This window comes from Aedes aegypti, chromosome 1, assembly GCF_002204515.2.
Source record: "Aedes aegypti strain LVP_AGWG chromosome 1, AaegL5.0 Primary Assembly, whole genome shotgun sequence".
Taxonomy (NCBI): Eukaryota; Metazoa; Arthropoda; class Insecta; order Diptera; family Culicidae; genus Aedes; species Aedes aegypti.
In genome coordinates, this window is record NC_035107.1 from 190,234,664 (window position 1) to 190,251,394 (window position 16,731).

Here is a 16,731-nt window from a genome sequence, read left to right on the forward strand (position 1 = left end):
AAACGTCTCCTTTTCGTTGTCGGGTCTTTCTTCGTGTGGGCAGTGTACGTTGATGATGCTGTAGTTGAAGAAACGGCCTTTTATCCACATCTTGCAATCCTTGCGTTGATCGGCTGCCACCCGATAACACGTTGTCGCATCTTGCCCAACACCACAGACAAACAGACGTCACACTCTCATCATTGTCCATCGATCAGCTTTTTAACGATCGATTTAAAAATATGGTAGGTGGCGAATCCGCCACCCGCAGCGCTCGCATCGTTTTCGTTCGTGTTTGACGTTCACACACTACCGCCATCTGTTGGCCTGTCAGCCAAACACACCGATTTTAGCATTGGGCGTACATGTCCTCGTGACTATGATTTTGATCAAGATTTGTTCTGAGTATTACGTCTGTTTGTCTGTGCCAACACTATGGAGCCAGTTCCTAGCTCATTTGTGGTGCCACAACTTTGGTAAAAGGTAGCCGCTCGATGCCCGCTTTTCCACACCTTCTGTCCAGTCCAACAAAGTTCCTGCAGCGCTGCGATATCGAAGTTACGGGGATGTAGTTCGTCCTAGACTATCCTGTCGCAATCTGTGGAACCAAGTGACTTGCAGTTCCATGTTCCATGTTCTGTCTCGCCGGAGCGCCATCGTGCGAGCTCTGTTTAACGTCCCAACTAACACTAGGACGATCGCGCTGATGGGGCTACCACCTTGGATTTAGCTGTGCGCGATTCAGCATTTCTTGTTCAGCCGCTGGATACCAGAACAGACAATGTTTTAGCCGCACCTCCTGGTGAACAGACGCTCGAGACGTACCTCCTCAATCTAGTTGATGTCAGAAGGACAACAGTGCCCAGGCTGCACTACCAGCTAAGTAAGCAACCCTTAGTTGGCGGTCTTCGTCATCATTTGACCCGTGGAAGCGTGAAGTAGGAAGTTGTGAGGACCAGAACTGTGTTGAACTCTTCTTCCTAGTTGAGTCGACCGTTTTGCAGCCCCCCGACCTAGTTGGTTGAATTATCCATCGAAAGATATGATCGAAACAAGAATCGGCCATTTTGAAACCAGTTGCTTTAGGAAAGGTTTCACCAAAGTAAGTGCCATATTGATTATGTTTCTTGTAGCGGGTGATACTTCCAAAGTTTCGAATATGATATCCACTAACCCAGAAAGAGTCATTTTTCCGGAAACATCGACTTGCTCGTGTCGGCGTTCCTAATGACGAGTTTGTTGTTTTACTGGGCGAGAAATTGGAGCATCTGGGGTTTTAGATGCTCCTGAAAGTGAAGGAAACTCCAGCCGAGAGTTTAAAGCCTGGAGGTGAAACCTTTTTGGTTTGGCGCCACTTTTTGATTTAACCAGAGGGTTTTGAAGAGATTTTTGAACAACTGGAGCGTTTTGAGGAGCCTGCGGTTGCACGTGAGAGGGTTCATTCACAAATAATAGATCCTGAAGTGCTTCAAACATTTTGTTACATCATCGTATTAAACCGCAACTTAAATCGTAGCAATATTTTTTTTCACGATAACAATACCCCTCTCACCTCAAAACGTGTTTGTTTATTTTGCTCGGTAGGTAGACGATTTACCGGTTCAATAGGTAGACTGGGTTTCAGTCTTCGCGTAACTCCCCATTCAAAGACTCTGCCTCTCCCTTGTGACTAGAGATAAACATCGTCTTAACTCCTGTAAAATGCTTCGTCATTTATGGAAAACCCAAAGTTAGCTTTAGAATCTAATAGAACACATTTAAATTCTAGCATTGATGTCAAAGAAGAACTAATGGATAGCGATGAGGATGACCTGCCGCTGAAAATCCTTTCAATATCCGTTGGAGCTGCTTCGTTAGACAACGTTGTAAAGGATGAAGAAAAGCCAGTGATGGTTGATGGTTGTAAGAAAGAGGAAAACCCAATAGAAAAATCATTTTCGCAAGAATTCGACGACATGGAAGAGGCTGACGATAAAAAGTACGAAAGCGATTTCGGCGATCCAGTTGCATCAAGCCCACAGCAATCCGATAACGACAGCGAATTTGATGCATCGAAGAAAAGAACTCGCCGAACTAGGAACGTGTCTGCCAGCAAGCCGAAAGCGAAGAGAGCTTACACAAGGCGGAAGAAAATTATAAAGGAGGAGAGCGATGATGATTTATCGGAAGATGGTGACGACGAGGAGAAGGATAAGACGTTCGAGATTGGCGATGCAATTAAGCGTAATAAAAACCATGAAATCGATGGGTCAGAGGACGAGGTTATAGTAAAGAAGAAAAGAGGTCGTAAGAAAGGAACGAAGTTGGCAAAGGACCCCAATAAACCAAAACGAAGACCGGGTGCGCCAAGAAAATACCCGATTATTACAGGTCCGGTACCAACGATGCATGATTACAAGTGTTACATTTGCAATAGCGAGTCCTTGGGATGTAAAAAGGCTTTACTCGAACACTTTTCGACCCACGTTGACAGAATTCCATTCACGTGCAAAGAATGCGTGATGGAGACGGTCGTCATTAACCGAGTGAGAGGTTTGAATAGTCACATGAAGATGCATGCCCAACCGGTCAAGTGTGACTATTGCGATCGCCGATACAGCAATTCAGCTGGAAAGTATTACCACACCCAGGTGTTCCATCTAGGTCTTGGGGCACCATGTCAGGTTGAATGTGAAATTTGCGGCAAAACGTGCGGCTCGCAGCAGGCTCTCAAGTCGCACATGAAATATCACACGACGAAGCTGAAATGCAGCAAGTGCGATATGGTCTTCAATCATCCGAACAAGCGGAGAAATCACGAGCGGCTACATGACGAAAATAGAGGGCTGGAGTGCGTTATTTGTAAGAAGGTGAGTTGATGTTTACTCTTCTGAGGTGGCTTTTTAACGTTAGTATTATAAATCATTTTAGGTTCTACAAAGTCTGGAATCTTACGATGTGCATTTGAAGAAGCACAGTCAAGAACGCAGTTATCAGTGTAATCTCTGTTCGAAGAAGTTTGCCACGTCGTGCAATCTGATTCTACATCTAAAGGTGAGTTCTATTACTCTGATAAGTGACAAAATTGTTAGAACATGTCAAATGAAGAAACGAAAGCCAAATATTTGCCATGTTGTACTGATAGCTTAGAGTGCTTTGGTACTTTTAGCGGCCCGGGTGCTTTGACAGAGTTAATTACACTGCGTTTCATGTTGTTGATTTCGTGCGCTTTTTCAATAGTTCCCAAACGGTTGATTTTAGTTGTACAGTATGTTCGGAGAAGTTTCACTCTGGCCACGATCACAGGGTTTGATGGTGCCAATGTAAAAGGTGCATCATAAAACAAAGACGTAGTCCTACGTCAATAAGGCGCCGTCCACAAATTACGTAACGCTCTAGGGGGAGGCGGGAGTAGGCTCATACAAAATTTCAAAATTTTTCACACCGAAAGCGTTACGGATGGGAGGGAGTCAAAAAATTTCAATTTTCGCGTTACGTAATAAATGGATGCTGCCTAATATCCGTCTGTGAAACATATCACCTTCGCAATACTTTGGCACACCTCTAACGGTTCATGATTTTCACCCCCAGAACGACGTATATTGTGGCCAAATACGAGCTCTGTAGCTTTCAAAAAAAAAAAAAAAAACCACTGTCGAAGTGAATCAAAAGTGCCAAGAATTGGATCCGGCTCCCTATATAATACTTTTCAGTGTAACATGCTCTTTATACTCATTAGTTTTCTGTATGAAACATCAAATTTAATTTATTTGAAAAGGAACTGAAAGCTACGAATGCTTGATTGTTCAAGTCAACACGAACGAATGATGTAACTCCTAGGTACTGCTATGCTTAATTAGTTTTATAAAACAACATTCGTTCTGATTCTATGAACATGTTATATGAACAATATGGAGAAGAATCATATAAATTCGTGTAAATAAAATTAATTTTTATTTAAAGTGCACTCTATGAAGAAAAAGAACAATGTTTTGCAAGATCCTACACAAGTAAAATTTTGCTTATGTAAGAAGCAATTTGGCTTTCAATAGTTTTGAGATGACGTAAGAGCAGGGATTGAATCCTGAGAAAATTGAGAGAATCTCTCACGTATCGCTCTCTGTAACTATCATAACATGCTGCACATTATGAGAGATTGTTTATCGTATACTGCTACAACTTTGATCAGATTGGGGGGATAGTAGTGCATGATAAAACCCCTCTAAACATGCTCCAAGCCTGGGGGACACTATTGCTATTGGAAGTTCGTGGATTGTTTATCGTGCCAGTGAAGAAAAACACCTATGAAGTTGAAGGATGCAATTGTTTTGTACTGCAGATTCATGTAAAATATCACTGACAAAATTATTTCTAGATATTATGTTGTGAACTTGCTCTTGATACGTATTGCAATACAGTTAAACCTCCATGAGTCGATGTTCCATTACTCGCCTTACTTTCCCCCTTTACACGAATGCCCTTCAGGCACCTCATGTGGCAGTGATGAACTAGCCAAACGAATTAAAAATCACTTTAATAAAAAAAACTCGATATCGACTCATGGAACCATATTGAAAATCAAATTTCATGGTTACTAAGATGGTCCACTCAAACGGCTTTCCATAGCATTGCCGTTCCATGACTCGATATTTACATGAGTCGATGGTCCCTTCAATATCGACTCATGGAGGGTTAACTGTATATACATTTTATATAAATTCACTTTACTGAATCCTTTGTTTGATTTGTTTTGTTGTAAAATAAACAAACGAACACTTTATAATAAAATAGAAGTCATGTCTTAATCAGTGAACCAAAATGTACCGTCATAAACTGTAGTGAGCGTGACAATCACGCATTGACTACCATGACTTTCATGCAACAAAAACATTCATGCACAGCTGAAAATATGTTGTAAATTTAAGTTTATTTTCATGCACATATTTGGAGCATCAAAATAAACCTAAATTTCAAGGTGGTAGTTGGTCCCTAGTGATTTATCCTACCTCCGTTCTGGTCACGATCTTCAGATTATCGTGATTCGTCAACATTCGTATTGATAAAGTGGAGGGACATGGTTGAAATGGAGTTTAAAAGAAACGAATGTCAGAACAGGTATCCACCGGCGACGCCAAACGGACCAACGTAATGTGGTGTAATTTGGGATTTGTGGATTGAATACTGATATTTTTTGCCAAGCATCAATATGGGTGACTTTCGAGGATAGCGAAACGTAAGAGGGGTTAGGACAAGGTTGTGGATTTACTGGGTAAATCCATCACATTGGGGTTATGACTCTGTGTCTTGTCAGGAATAGGGTCTGATTGGTATGGTAGTATGCAATAGAGTTCGGAATTGATAGACAGACTTTGAGGAAAGAAGTTTTGAACGTAAGGCAGCAGCACCTTGGATCTTGGAGGGCGCAGGTCTGGAGAGTTGGGCAGCTGTTCATACTAGGTTACATTACGTAGAAAGTGGAATCTGTTTTGCCGTGCACAAATTATGGGAAGTATTTGAAAATATTTTCTTGTTCAGATTGGGTAACGCAAGAGAGGATTTTTAGCTCTGCGTTATATTAGGAGGATATTATAGTGCATGGTCTACTGATGACTGTGTATTTTAAGGGTGATCGAATGAAAGCTTTGTTGAGTAAAGTTACCGTTGATTTTTTGCAGTTCGTAATTGTTTTGAAATGTTTGTCGGACAATAAGAAAATTTTCTAGGGTATTTGTTTGGATGCTAATGCATTATATTGATAAACCTAATTGTTCGTATCACACGCGAAGCATAGCATAACCCAATGTATAATGAAATTAGGTTCGAAGAAAGGATTAATATTTGATCACTTAAACTTTACGCTGCAAGATATTCTTAATCGTTTTTCTTTTCTTCTGATGTACAGGAATAACTGGTATATTTAGCTAAAATAATGAACAATCATACGCATAGAGCCTACGGGTCATGCAGTTAGGATTGAAATTAAAATAATATTGCGCATTTCTTTCACACCACAGGTTTATCGCAGAAGTTTTTACATGTGCGGAGGCGTTGGTAGAGGTGCGCGATTGCGTCGAGTCGGGTCGGTGTTTTCAGCGGACTCATTTTTCGCAAATCGAAGAATGAGTGCTTTGAGGGAATCAACATGATTCGATGAGGTCCCACACTTTTATTTGCGCTTTTGCACTTGTAAATGTCTTACTAAATAGGAATACTTTGTGTTAGGGAAAGTGCAGGAGAATAAAATATAATTCATTAGAATTTTCTGATAGAGGCAGAGTTCACATGTTACTTAGGTATTTAAAAGCAAATGAGAACCACATTAAATAATAGATAAACACTAATGGTCATATTTTATATTTTCATTTCATCGCGGTCCTCATTGCTCGAGCGGAGACGACAAAACTCGAGGTGGATAGAATCGACGCAACTACGACACGGAAAAGAAACAGATGAGAAACTATCGATACATTTATTCAACTATAAAAACCACGTTTTAACGTAATGACTTTATTTCTTCTCGTTTCAGCAATCCAACAACCAAACCATCTCTACTATCTTTTCATTTCCTCTTCGTTACATTTATAGTCCCTCTGGCACTGAATCGAATGACGCATTCCGCTTTTTATTAGCGATGTCTTTGCTGTACGTTGAGCATGGTGTCGGAGGTGATGTGCTGTGTAGAACATCGGATGTTCTACACGGCACGCTACTTCCGGCATTTTGTTTGGCGTGCGGGATAGGCAGTGCTAGTGATGATATGAAGGCCGCTATTCGGTTTAGTGCCAGAGGGACTATATCTATTTAATGTATCTGAAGCTTGTGGGACCGCTTTAATTCCGGCGCCTGCTTGTGGAAGATCCCGGTGTGCTAAACGGTATAGGACATGTTAACGGGGGAGGCTTGGTAGGTCCTCACCCAGCCCGTGTCTAGATGGGCGGATAATTGTCTGCCAGGGTGTGGATTGAGCAATTACAATTACAATCAAAATAAACCTAAATTTCAACGACTCATCCATTATTTTTCAATCGAATTCACTTTAAATTTACATGATCATGTAATATTCAACCATTTATAGTTGAAAATTGAATGTTTATTAATTTAAATTTACATGATGCTGTAACAATACACGAATTTGATTTATTTTTACAGTAGACTTCAGTTTACATCACATTGAAAATTAAATATTTTTTTCTGTGTGCGATGCTGAAAATAAAAATCACGCGCGACTGTGAATTTTTTTTGTTCAGCTATATATGAGCTATGAATTACTGTAGTAGACAGTTACCTGTATTATCATAATGTGCCACTCACAATGTGCACCGATTGAAATATGTTTTTCTTTTCATTCTTGTATCAATCAGCCGCTCTAGCTTGAGGGCTGTCCATAACTCACGGGTTATATTTCTATTTTTAAACTCCTCTTCTTTCGCCCCTCCTGGTTTTGCGTCTATACAAAACAAATGTGTCGATCGTGATCTTTGGTCAAACAAACTGCCTCCGCCATTCTCCAGCCATGGATGACCACGTGGTTTATGGACAGCACCTTGTGCGAGAACGGCACGAAGCAGAAACCTACGAATAAATATGGTAGAAGCAAACCTAAAAAACAACCCTGGTGCTCCGTTTGTGTCACTTTTTTGCTGCTTGCAATGAACGCCTTCTCCTCCAATGGACCGATGCACGAGTTCACAATTTGACGTTTTACGTGACCATAGTAACGAGTGAATTCGGCACCGCTCAAACGTCATATTAGTGAACTCGTGTATGGACCTATGGACCGATGCACGAGTTCACTATCTGACGTTTTAGCGGTGCCGTGTTATTTACGTGACCATGGCAACGAGTGAATTCGGCACCGCTGAAACGTCAAATTAGTGAACTCGTGCATCGGTCCATTTCACGGAGAAAACGAAGTACTTAAAAATAAGTTTTTTTAAACTCAAAATTAAGTAAAGACGGTTGAACTCAAGAAATGGGTGATTTACATTCTGTCGAATACGTACATTTAACCCAACTTTTGAGTAGTTGGACGAAAACCCAAATTTAAGTAAAAAATAACTTATGCAAATTATTGCGCCTTTGACCATACAATAGTTGACAATTATTGTCATATTTGAACTTGCCTGCTTTCTGAGCAAAACTAGTTGCATCGCTCGAATTGTCACTTAACGTATTTTATTATGCCACAAAACGCAGTCAAAATGGCTAGACACATAAATATGTTAATCGATCATTCAATTGCCAAACACTCAAAAAACAAAATGTAAAAATAACTCAACTTATGGCATTTAAGTTGCGTACTTTCCGTTGGGTAGTTTTAACTCAATTTTGGATGAAAAAATGTGACAGCCATAATGAAACGTCAACACTGTTCATTCCAGCTTAGTCGTCGTCGGTGTAAGACGTAATCGTCAAAATTAGTTATTATTTTTTCAATTCTAAAAAATGTATGCAATCGGCCAGTGAATATTCTGGAATCCGGATCTACTAAAGGTAAATAATATTATGCTTGATTTATTTCCCGACGTACAGATCAGTGTGCAGAAATGTAGAATGGTCCCTTTCTGTTTTTTCCAGGAAAAGTGTCGGATTCCTATGAAGTTAGTGCTCTGCTCTCGATGACTACCACCCTCTTCGAACTACTGATTGCCGTTCCAGCCAGCAATCGTTCAAGATTCCCGGAATCGTTACCGATTAACAATTGTTGTGAGTGAGAAGCTGGATGCTGTACCCAATATGTGTCGTTTGTTGCCTGCCCACTACATGCTGTTCCTGCCATCCTATGCTGCAAGTATTCTCACCCGATCCGAATTGTGTCCGGCAATGATGTCGTCGTTCCTGCCACCCACGCCCTTGGCTGAATTTCGTGATGTATCCCAAAAATATCGGTTTTTAATATTATTCTAGATGTAATTTCATTGCATTGTTCCCTTCTTGAAATAAAATAAAATGAATGGTTGTATCGTTCAAGTTGAGTTTAGTTTATTTCCATGAATCATAAAAATATAGCTTGTGCATATTGCATTTATGAATATTTTTTAGGTTGCATTTTGATCCCATTAAAAATTACCTATTTTTGAGTTTTGATATCCGAGGTGACATTAGGTAAAAATCACCCACTGAGATAATTTTGTGCGATAACCCAAATTTGAGTACTAGGCTATTTACTCAAATTTGGGGTAACGCACAAAGGTGCCAAGTTGGGCACAAAGAACTCAAATTTGAGTATTTCGTTTTCTCCGTGTGGAGGAGAAGGCGTTCATTGCAAGCAGCAAAAAAGTGACACAAACGGAGCACCAGGGTTGTTTTTTAGGTTTGCTTCTACCATATTTATTCGTAGGTTTCTGCGAGTTCACTAATTTGACGTTTGAGCGGTGCCGAATTCACTGGTTTCCATGGTCACATAAAGAATCTATGACAAAAGGTCGAAAGACAAAAGGTCGAAAGAACAAAAGGTCGAAGAACAAAAAAGAGGGGACAAAAGGTCGAAAATCTTTTTTTAAAGAAGGAAAAATTTCCCACCAAGCAAATCGCTTTCGACTTTTTGTCCTTTCGACCTTTTGTCTTTCGACCTTTTGTCCTTTCAACGTTTTGTCTTTCGACCTTTTGTCCATAAACCTCACATAAATAACACGGCACCGCTTAAACGTCAAATAATGAACGCGTGCATCGGTCCATTGCGCAGCAGTGAAAACGCATGCTGTACAATATACTGCAAGATAACGGCATAAAGGCGGCATTTGACAGTTCAGAGCTGTGATGAAGTGGCGATTTGGATTAGAAGCAATCGAGTGAAGAGTTGTCGCTACGATCGCAGCTGCGTCGTGATTGTTTTTTACATTCATTTCGCACTCCCGTCATCCACGACAGCATAACGTTCATGGGAGGCTAAAAAGAATGGCACGCTACTCTTATCCATGTCAGGTGATATATTCATGGCTGCAGTAAGAATGTATTAGGACCAACCCGAATGTCGCAAATGAATGTTTTGAAACCTCCTGCATGTGAATGTAACAGCAATGCGACAATAGCATAAAAATGTATTCTAGGCTTCACTGGTCTTAATTTTCTTTTAATCAATTATTTCTATAAAACAACAATTTTTAAAATTCAAATATTTTCAATGTTTATGAAAAATTAAGATTTGATGGTTTTGTGATGCTCCTAACAACTTTCCACGGTTTGTGAAAAATTCATGCAATGTTTACATAGCAAATGTTTTGAACCGTGTGGATAATTGTTCGGACTTTTTTGAAATGTTTTCTTGTTTATCCTGTTATTGTTGATGTTGTTTCAAAAAATGTTCATTCCTGGTTGTTGACCATATATTGGTTGATAAAAGTACTGTAGACACTATATAGCTCAGATCAATATCAAGCGTGTGCTAGAATAAGGGCGAAAGTAGCATGATCGATTTCTCTTCATCGATCTTCTCTTCTGTGAATAAAGGTGGCAAGAAGCGGGTTTGTTAGCATTTTTTCACTCTAGGACGCAAGGCAGCGATGCAATCTTGAAGAGCAAAGGGCCAAAATGGCTGCCTTGAGGCACCCCGGAATCAACAGAAAATGATTTCGAGCTCGTTGGGTGTAGCTTAACGTATTGGGTCCGATTTTCCAAATAAGTACGAAGCCAGCTGAGAATTCGATCTTCAATGCCGTGTTTTCCCAAACTGATAGAATGGCATTAATGTCAATAACATCGAACGCTTTAGACATGTCTGTATATATTGTGTCCACTTGTAGTCCATCCATCATCCACTGGGAAGTTCGAGACACAAATTCAGCCAGATTCGTTGAGGTAGAGCGCTTTTTCAAGAACCCATGTTGACATGATGAAATACTCGGTTCAATCCATGAATAAAGCTGGTCATAGATTAGGCTTTCAAACATTTTCGGTATTGCGGATAGAATGGCTATTCCACGGGTATTTTCCACAGGCAACTTAGAACCCTTTTTATGAACCGGAACAATGTGCGAGAGGCATGATTGTGGTAAAGGCATGAAAGAGATTTAATTTCAATTTAATTTTTCAGTTGATTCAGTTTAAGAAGAATCACTTTATTGAACTCTCTTGAACTCTCCATTTCGTTCTAATAATGATCATTACACAAATCTTAAGAACACCAATTCATACACCTCTCCGTTTTTCTAAGAATGACATATAAATCACATGTGCTTCATTACGTAATTGAAAAGCGTTGCGTAATGAACCAACTAATATGCGATGTGAAATGAGTCATTACCACATACAAAAAAATATAAACTAAAATGTATTCATAATTTATAATTGTGATTTTTTTAGAGTATTTCACTCGTTGAAACTGTCTAATTCCGCGCATTTTTAAAACGCTTTTCCATATTCCGTGCAGAATAATATCTTGTTCCGCGCACTCTCGAAACAATCAAATTAACATGAATTTTAATGTAAGGCAGCATCCATTCATTATGTAACGCTAAATTTGAATGCAAGCCAGCATCCATCGTAGCACTTTTTGTATGAAAAAGAGTTAAGTTTTGTATGCGCCGTTGCGCTTTAGTCTACGTTCAGTTTTTTTTTAATATTGTTTTGATTTTCACATGAAATAAAGATAAACATTTCTTAAACGGTTTTCAGTACCGTGGCATTGGTACGTATGAATTTCGTGTAGAGGAAAGTGGGACAGTTTGGCCACCGTAAGGAAAAGTCGATGGAAGTGCAGACAATATTATAGAATTTGCTGATCTTTGTATGATTCCCCAGACAACCAAAATGTACGTATGTATAACGAAATCACCTGGAGGCTTTGTATGTGCAAGATTTCACTTATAAGATGTCGCGAAAAGGCCTTCTACGTACAAAAGTGGAGGCGATATGCGTGCATACATTATGCGATGAATAATAACATACAATGCGAGTGTATAAATTTTCTACCGAATTATCTGTGATCTTATCCGACTTAACTTATGATAACAAATGTTGATTTGACAGCTGCTACGGAGTGATCCGATTTTGTTTGTACGAGTATACGAGACGAAATAAAATATGCAAGTGAACCCAGAAAAGAAGTGTTTTATGCGAGGAAGGTCATCAATCTGACGAGTTTATCCACGGTGTTTTGCGGGTTTAATGTAATTAGTATGAATAAACGAGTTGTAACGTGAATTTTCATGCGATTTCTGGTTGTCTGGGTCCCAATTTTTAGATCAATACACTCAGTGCCGTAGCGTGCGGTTGGCCAGGTTGGCACCCGCCAAGGGCGCCAGCCTAAAGGGGGCGCCAAAATGCGTGAATCACTCGGTAAAATTCTCAAAGGTGCATATTAGATTTGGGCTTATTATTAGTAACAATTCAAAAAAAAAAAAAAAAAAAATAGGACATAATAAAGAAACATACAAAACAGGTTTTGAAAGGCTTTAACAAAATATGCAATAACTATTTCAAAAGATATTGTTCATTCCTATAAATATATTTTTAAAGTTTGAAGTTCAAATAAAAACACATAAATTAAGTTTGTTAATGAGAAGAAACAAGGATTTGTATCATTCAGATTTGTATGTATGCTAAAAGTTAGACTGTATGTTTCGATCACTCGTTTTTTTTTTAGTAAAATTACAAAAAATATTTTCACAGAATACTGAACATGAATCTAAGATTATCTTGAGTGGGATCCACGAAATTATGGACAGATTTTCAACAGAAAATTGGGCAAGATTCTCACAGAATCAATTACAAGATTCTCAGCAGCAGGCTCTTGCTTTATCTTGATCTGTCTTTCACATAATTCTAGGCGTCATTCTGATATAATGTTCCGTATTTTTTTCATAACTCTAATCATTTTGTAAACTGCTCTATACCTAGACGAAAATTCTCACACCAGACATAATTCTAGAATTTGTAATATATTTTTAACTAGTGTTCCCAGCAAACTTCGTCTTACCATCAAGTCTGTTGAAAAACGCTATGGATCGTCCCCATCAAAATGACAGTTCCGTGCACTCTCGTTTTTTCAACGTTCCCGGTGAATATCCTGGGATTTTTATACACACAAACTCGTTGGAACCCTTGACGAACAAAACGAAGAAAAAATCATTCAAATCCGTTGACCCGTTCGTAAGCCATTTCGTGACATACAAACACCAATTCTTTTTTATTTATATAGATAACCGTAAACATGTTCTACATTAGCTGAAACTCGTTTGGTTTAAAAAAAAATGCGGTGGAAAAGTTGAATGTAACTATTTAGACTTCTTCATTATCATTATTGTTAAAATTTGCTCACCTTTCAAGAAGTTTGCATGATTGACATTTGCCATATTCACCTTCTCTTCCACCGTAAAGGCTCTTGGAAAACAACTTTAGATTTTTTTGTGAATATTTCCATTTTTCTATATCTTACTGTGAAGAATGCTTTCAATTTGAATGGTAATAGCAATTCCTTGAAAGTAAATTGAAAACTCTTCAATATATTACAAATATTTTTTTATTGATTTACAAACAGCAGTTTTGCAATGAAGCTTTCAAATAATGTCTTGACAAAATCTACGCAAAATTTCAAATAAAAATATTCCCTTTCAAATCCTAGAGAATTTTCTATGCTTTCTCTATGAATTTCCTGAAAATTTATATTTCTATAAATGTCCAAAGAATCTAAACCATCCTATCATATCTCAGAAAATATAACAATTTTTTTCTTTACAATTACTATTATCAGGTTGGTTAAGAATTGTTTAAGAATCATAATTTTGTAAAGGATTGCTATGGCTTTCGAGTTGTATTTCTGGCATAAGCTCTAAAATTCTGCTTATAAGCAAATAGTCCGACATGAACAGGAGAATTTTTTAAAAAAATTGCATTTCACCAAAATTTACAAATTTTGTTTGAAACATCTAGTAGAAACTGTACATTTGTTCTTAGCTATATAAACTCTATATTTCTTCGGAATTTGTCAATGCATCTTTCAGATATTATTCAAAAGTACTCAGAAAATTTTCATTAAAAAATAAAAGAATACTCATTTTTCTTGCAGGAGATTTAGTCAATAATTTATCTCAAGGAAATAATATAACCTTTTATGACGCTTTTGACGGTTTTCATAAAAATTCTCGTAGAAATCGCTCAGACTTTATTTTTTTTTTGCTGAGCTTTGATTAAGGGGCGATGAAATGCAGGTTTGCCAAGAGCGCCATGAAGCCACGCTACGGCTCTGAATACACTAGATACGTGCGATTTGCTTTGTAATATAGTTTCTCGAATAGTGTTTTGATTTTTAAAAATTTGACGGTTTTCGTGTCGATTTTTCATCTATGGGGTGATATGAGCACTAGCGTGGGACACGGTTATATGAAAAAATAAGATTCTCGCTCCAGTCCACTTTTTGGATTGCATTTAGGTCCCATAACAACTTTTTTTAGCCCGACCACGCAAACTAACACCACTATCAGAAATATTGGTGTTAGCTCTTCCTGATAGTGGTATTGGTGAACGTGATCGAGTTGAATTGGGCTCAACAGCGGCTTGCAAAGACAATGTTTACCAATGTTGATGTGCCCTTTTGAAATGTTTGTCCAGAACTGTGCAAAATTTCAGTTCGATCGGAGAAACTATATTTTAGCGCCAGCCGTTCAAAGTTTGTATGGGATTTACTATGGAAAAACTTACTTTTGCAAAGAAAAATCGCCAGAGGTCGCCCATTGACCTCTATAAAAATTCTAAACACAGATCTCGATAGGTATTTCTACGATGAACAACATTGCCCAAGACCGCAAATCAATCCGATGCTTGTGAAAAAAGTAATTAAGCATTTACTATTCGAAAATTTTGCCCGATTTTGTTATTATTGTTATTCTCTTACGTGTTAATCAACGTCGCCTTGCCAATCGGTTTTCATTGAATAACTTTTTTCACAAGTGTCGGATTGTTTCGCGGTTCTCGGCAATATTCTTCATCGTAATCGAGGTCTGTGTTCAGAATTTTTATAGAGGTCAATGGGCGACCTCTGGCGATTTTTCTTTGCAAAAGTAAGTTTTCCCATAGTAAATCCCATACAAACTTTGAACGGCTGGCGCTAAAATATAGTTTCTCCTATCGAGCTGAAATTTTGCACAGTTGGTATGGGACCTAAATGCAATCCAAAAAGTGGAATGGAGCGAGAATCTAAATTTTGTCCCACACTAGTGCTCATTGTGAAATTATCTCATAGAATTTAATAATTTAAATATTTTGTTCACTAAACTCGAAAGTTATTAGTATTTAGAAATACTGTGCAAACAGATTTAATTTTAAAGAACTTTGTAACAGTCAAACATCAACTTTCTAAAATGATGAAAATTAATAATTTATTCCTTTTTTTGAGTTTATTAAACTGACTTATAACATGACTTTTGCTTCATTTTCTTGACATCAGTTTCAAGGGATGCTCTTTCCACCTCATTGGCGAAACCGCTCTGACTACCCCTATATTTGTGTTCAGCAGGTATCCGCCAATGCCACGAGTGCTGAAACTTATATTTCTTAAGCAAACACATCAGAAGAACCATAAGGGTCATCCATAAATTACGTCACACAAAATATGGCAATTTTCAATACCTCTTCTCCGTATATCATACTTTTTGTATGTAGGCTTCGTAATTTATGTATGGATCCACACGTTTCCGTGAATCATTCCCTGAGAGTGTGTCGTAATTTATAGAAGACCCCTATTTGTTGTTTTCTCAACAAGTCTGGTCGATTTTTCTGGTCACGCTATTTTGGAAATGGTCACCCTAATCAAAAAATCCAAAAACACGTGTATCCTTATTTCGGATAAGGAACAAAATAGCGAATTTTCGCGGAATTAGGTGACCCACCAGATCGGGTTTTCATGGAATGGCTGTATTCATTTAACTTCTTCTTCTTATTGGCGTTATGCCCCAACTGGGACAGAGCTTCTCCACTTAGTGTTCTTGTTATTTATTTAACTCCTTGAACTGAATATTTATTTCTCGATTCCTCACTCAGGTACATGCTAAAAACGATAACTACCGGCCGGCCAAGTCTTGGATTGAGCACTACACCGTACTAAGCCGCAATCCGATGCACTTCAAATGCAATCACTGCGATCGTTACAACACTGACAAAGTCAATAACATGATCTCGCATCTGCAGGCGCATTTCAAAGAGTACGAGTGCGACCAGTGTAAGCACAAATTTGCAACAGCCAAACAGCTGAGAGCGCACTATACCACCCACACCGGTGATAAACCGGAGAAGTGCAAATACTGCGAAAAGGTGTTCTCCACCAAAAATAATCTGCGAATTCATTTGAAAGCATCGCACCCGGAGTGGGTTCCCCAGAGGCAACAAGCGCCAACCGTTACAGTGACTCAGCCGGCCGCTAATCAAACTACGATACCTGCAACGGTAGTAACACTGGCTCCATCGGTAGATGCTGACTCTCAACCGCCAGCCACTACACCAAATTCGGACATTTTCGATGCGACAAGCAGTAACAGTGGATTCGGTATGATAAACCAACAGCACGTTCAACTTCAACAGCGCACCCAGCAGTTACAACATCAACCGATGACAAATTTGAACATTCTTAGAAGTTAAGGTAAGTGCTAAAATTAATGTACTCTTATAGGTAGTCTGATAATATTATAATCAACCATATTTAAAGTCGAAACGAAGTGAATCATTGCATGTGATACGTCACAATCCTTAGTCCATTCGATGTTGTGGCGACCGACATTTACTTCGTAGAAAGAACTAATTGGCCTTAATTAAACATTAGCAAGTCAATCAAACCAAGTGGAA

At 38.6% G+C, this 16,731-nt stretch overlaps 1 protein-coding gene and 1 long non-coding RNA gene across 2 annotated transcripts in view; both read left to right on the top strand.

Annotated features, from left to right (window-relative positions):
- LOC5577507 (zinc finger protein 37) overlaps nucleotides 1–16,600 on the top strand; it is a 45,790-nt gene extending 29,190 nt beyond the window's left edge. Inside the window, exons 3-5 of the mRNA XM_021855706.1 lie at nucleotides 1,748–2,828; nucleotides 2,890–3,012; nucleotides 15,934–16,600. Of these exons, the coding sequence (XP_021711398.1) occupies nucleotides 1,748–2,828; nucleotides 2,890–3,012; nucleotides 15,934–16,527 (1,798 nt within the window). The 3' untranslated portion in view covers nucleotides 16,528–16,600. The remainder of the gene's footprint in view (nucleotides 1–1,747; nucleotides 2,829–2,889; nucleotides 3,013–15,933) is intronic.
- Nucleotides 7,862–8,925, top strand: LOC110679845. Its single transcript, XR_002502752.1, has 2 exons — nucleotides 7,862–8,451; nucleotides 8,536–8,925. It is a non-coding gene; the product is annotated as an uncharacterized LOC110679845 (long non-coding RNA).
- Nucleotides 16,601–16,731: the final 131 nt, after the last annotated feature.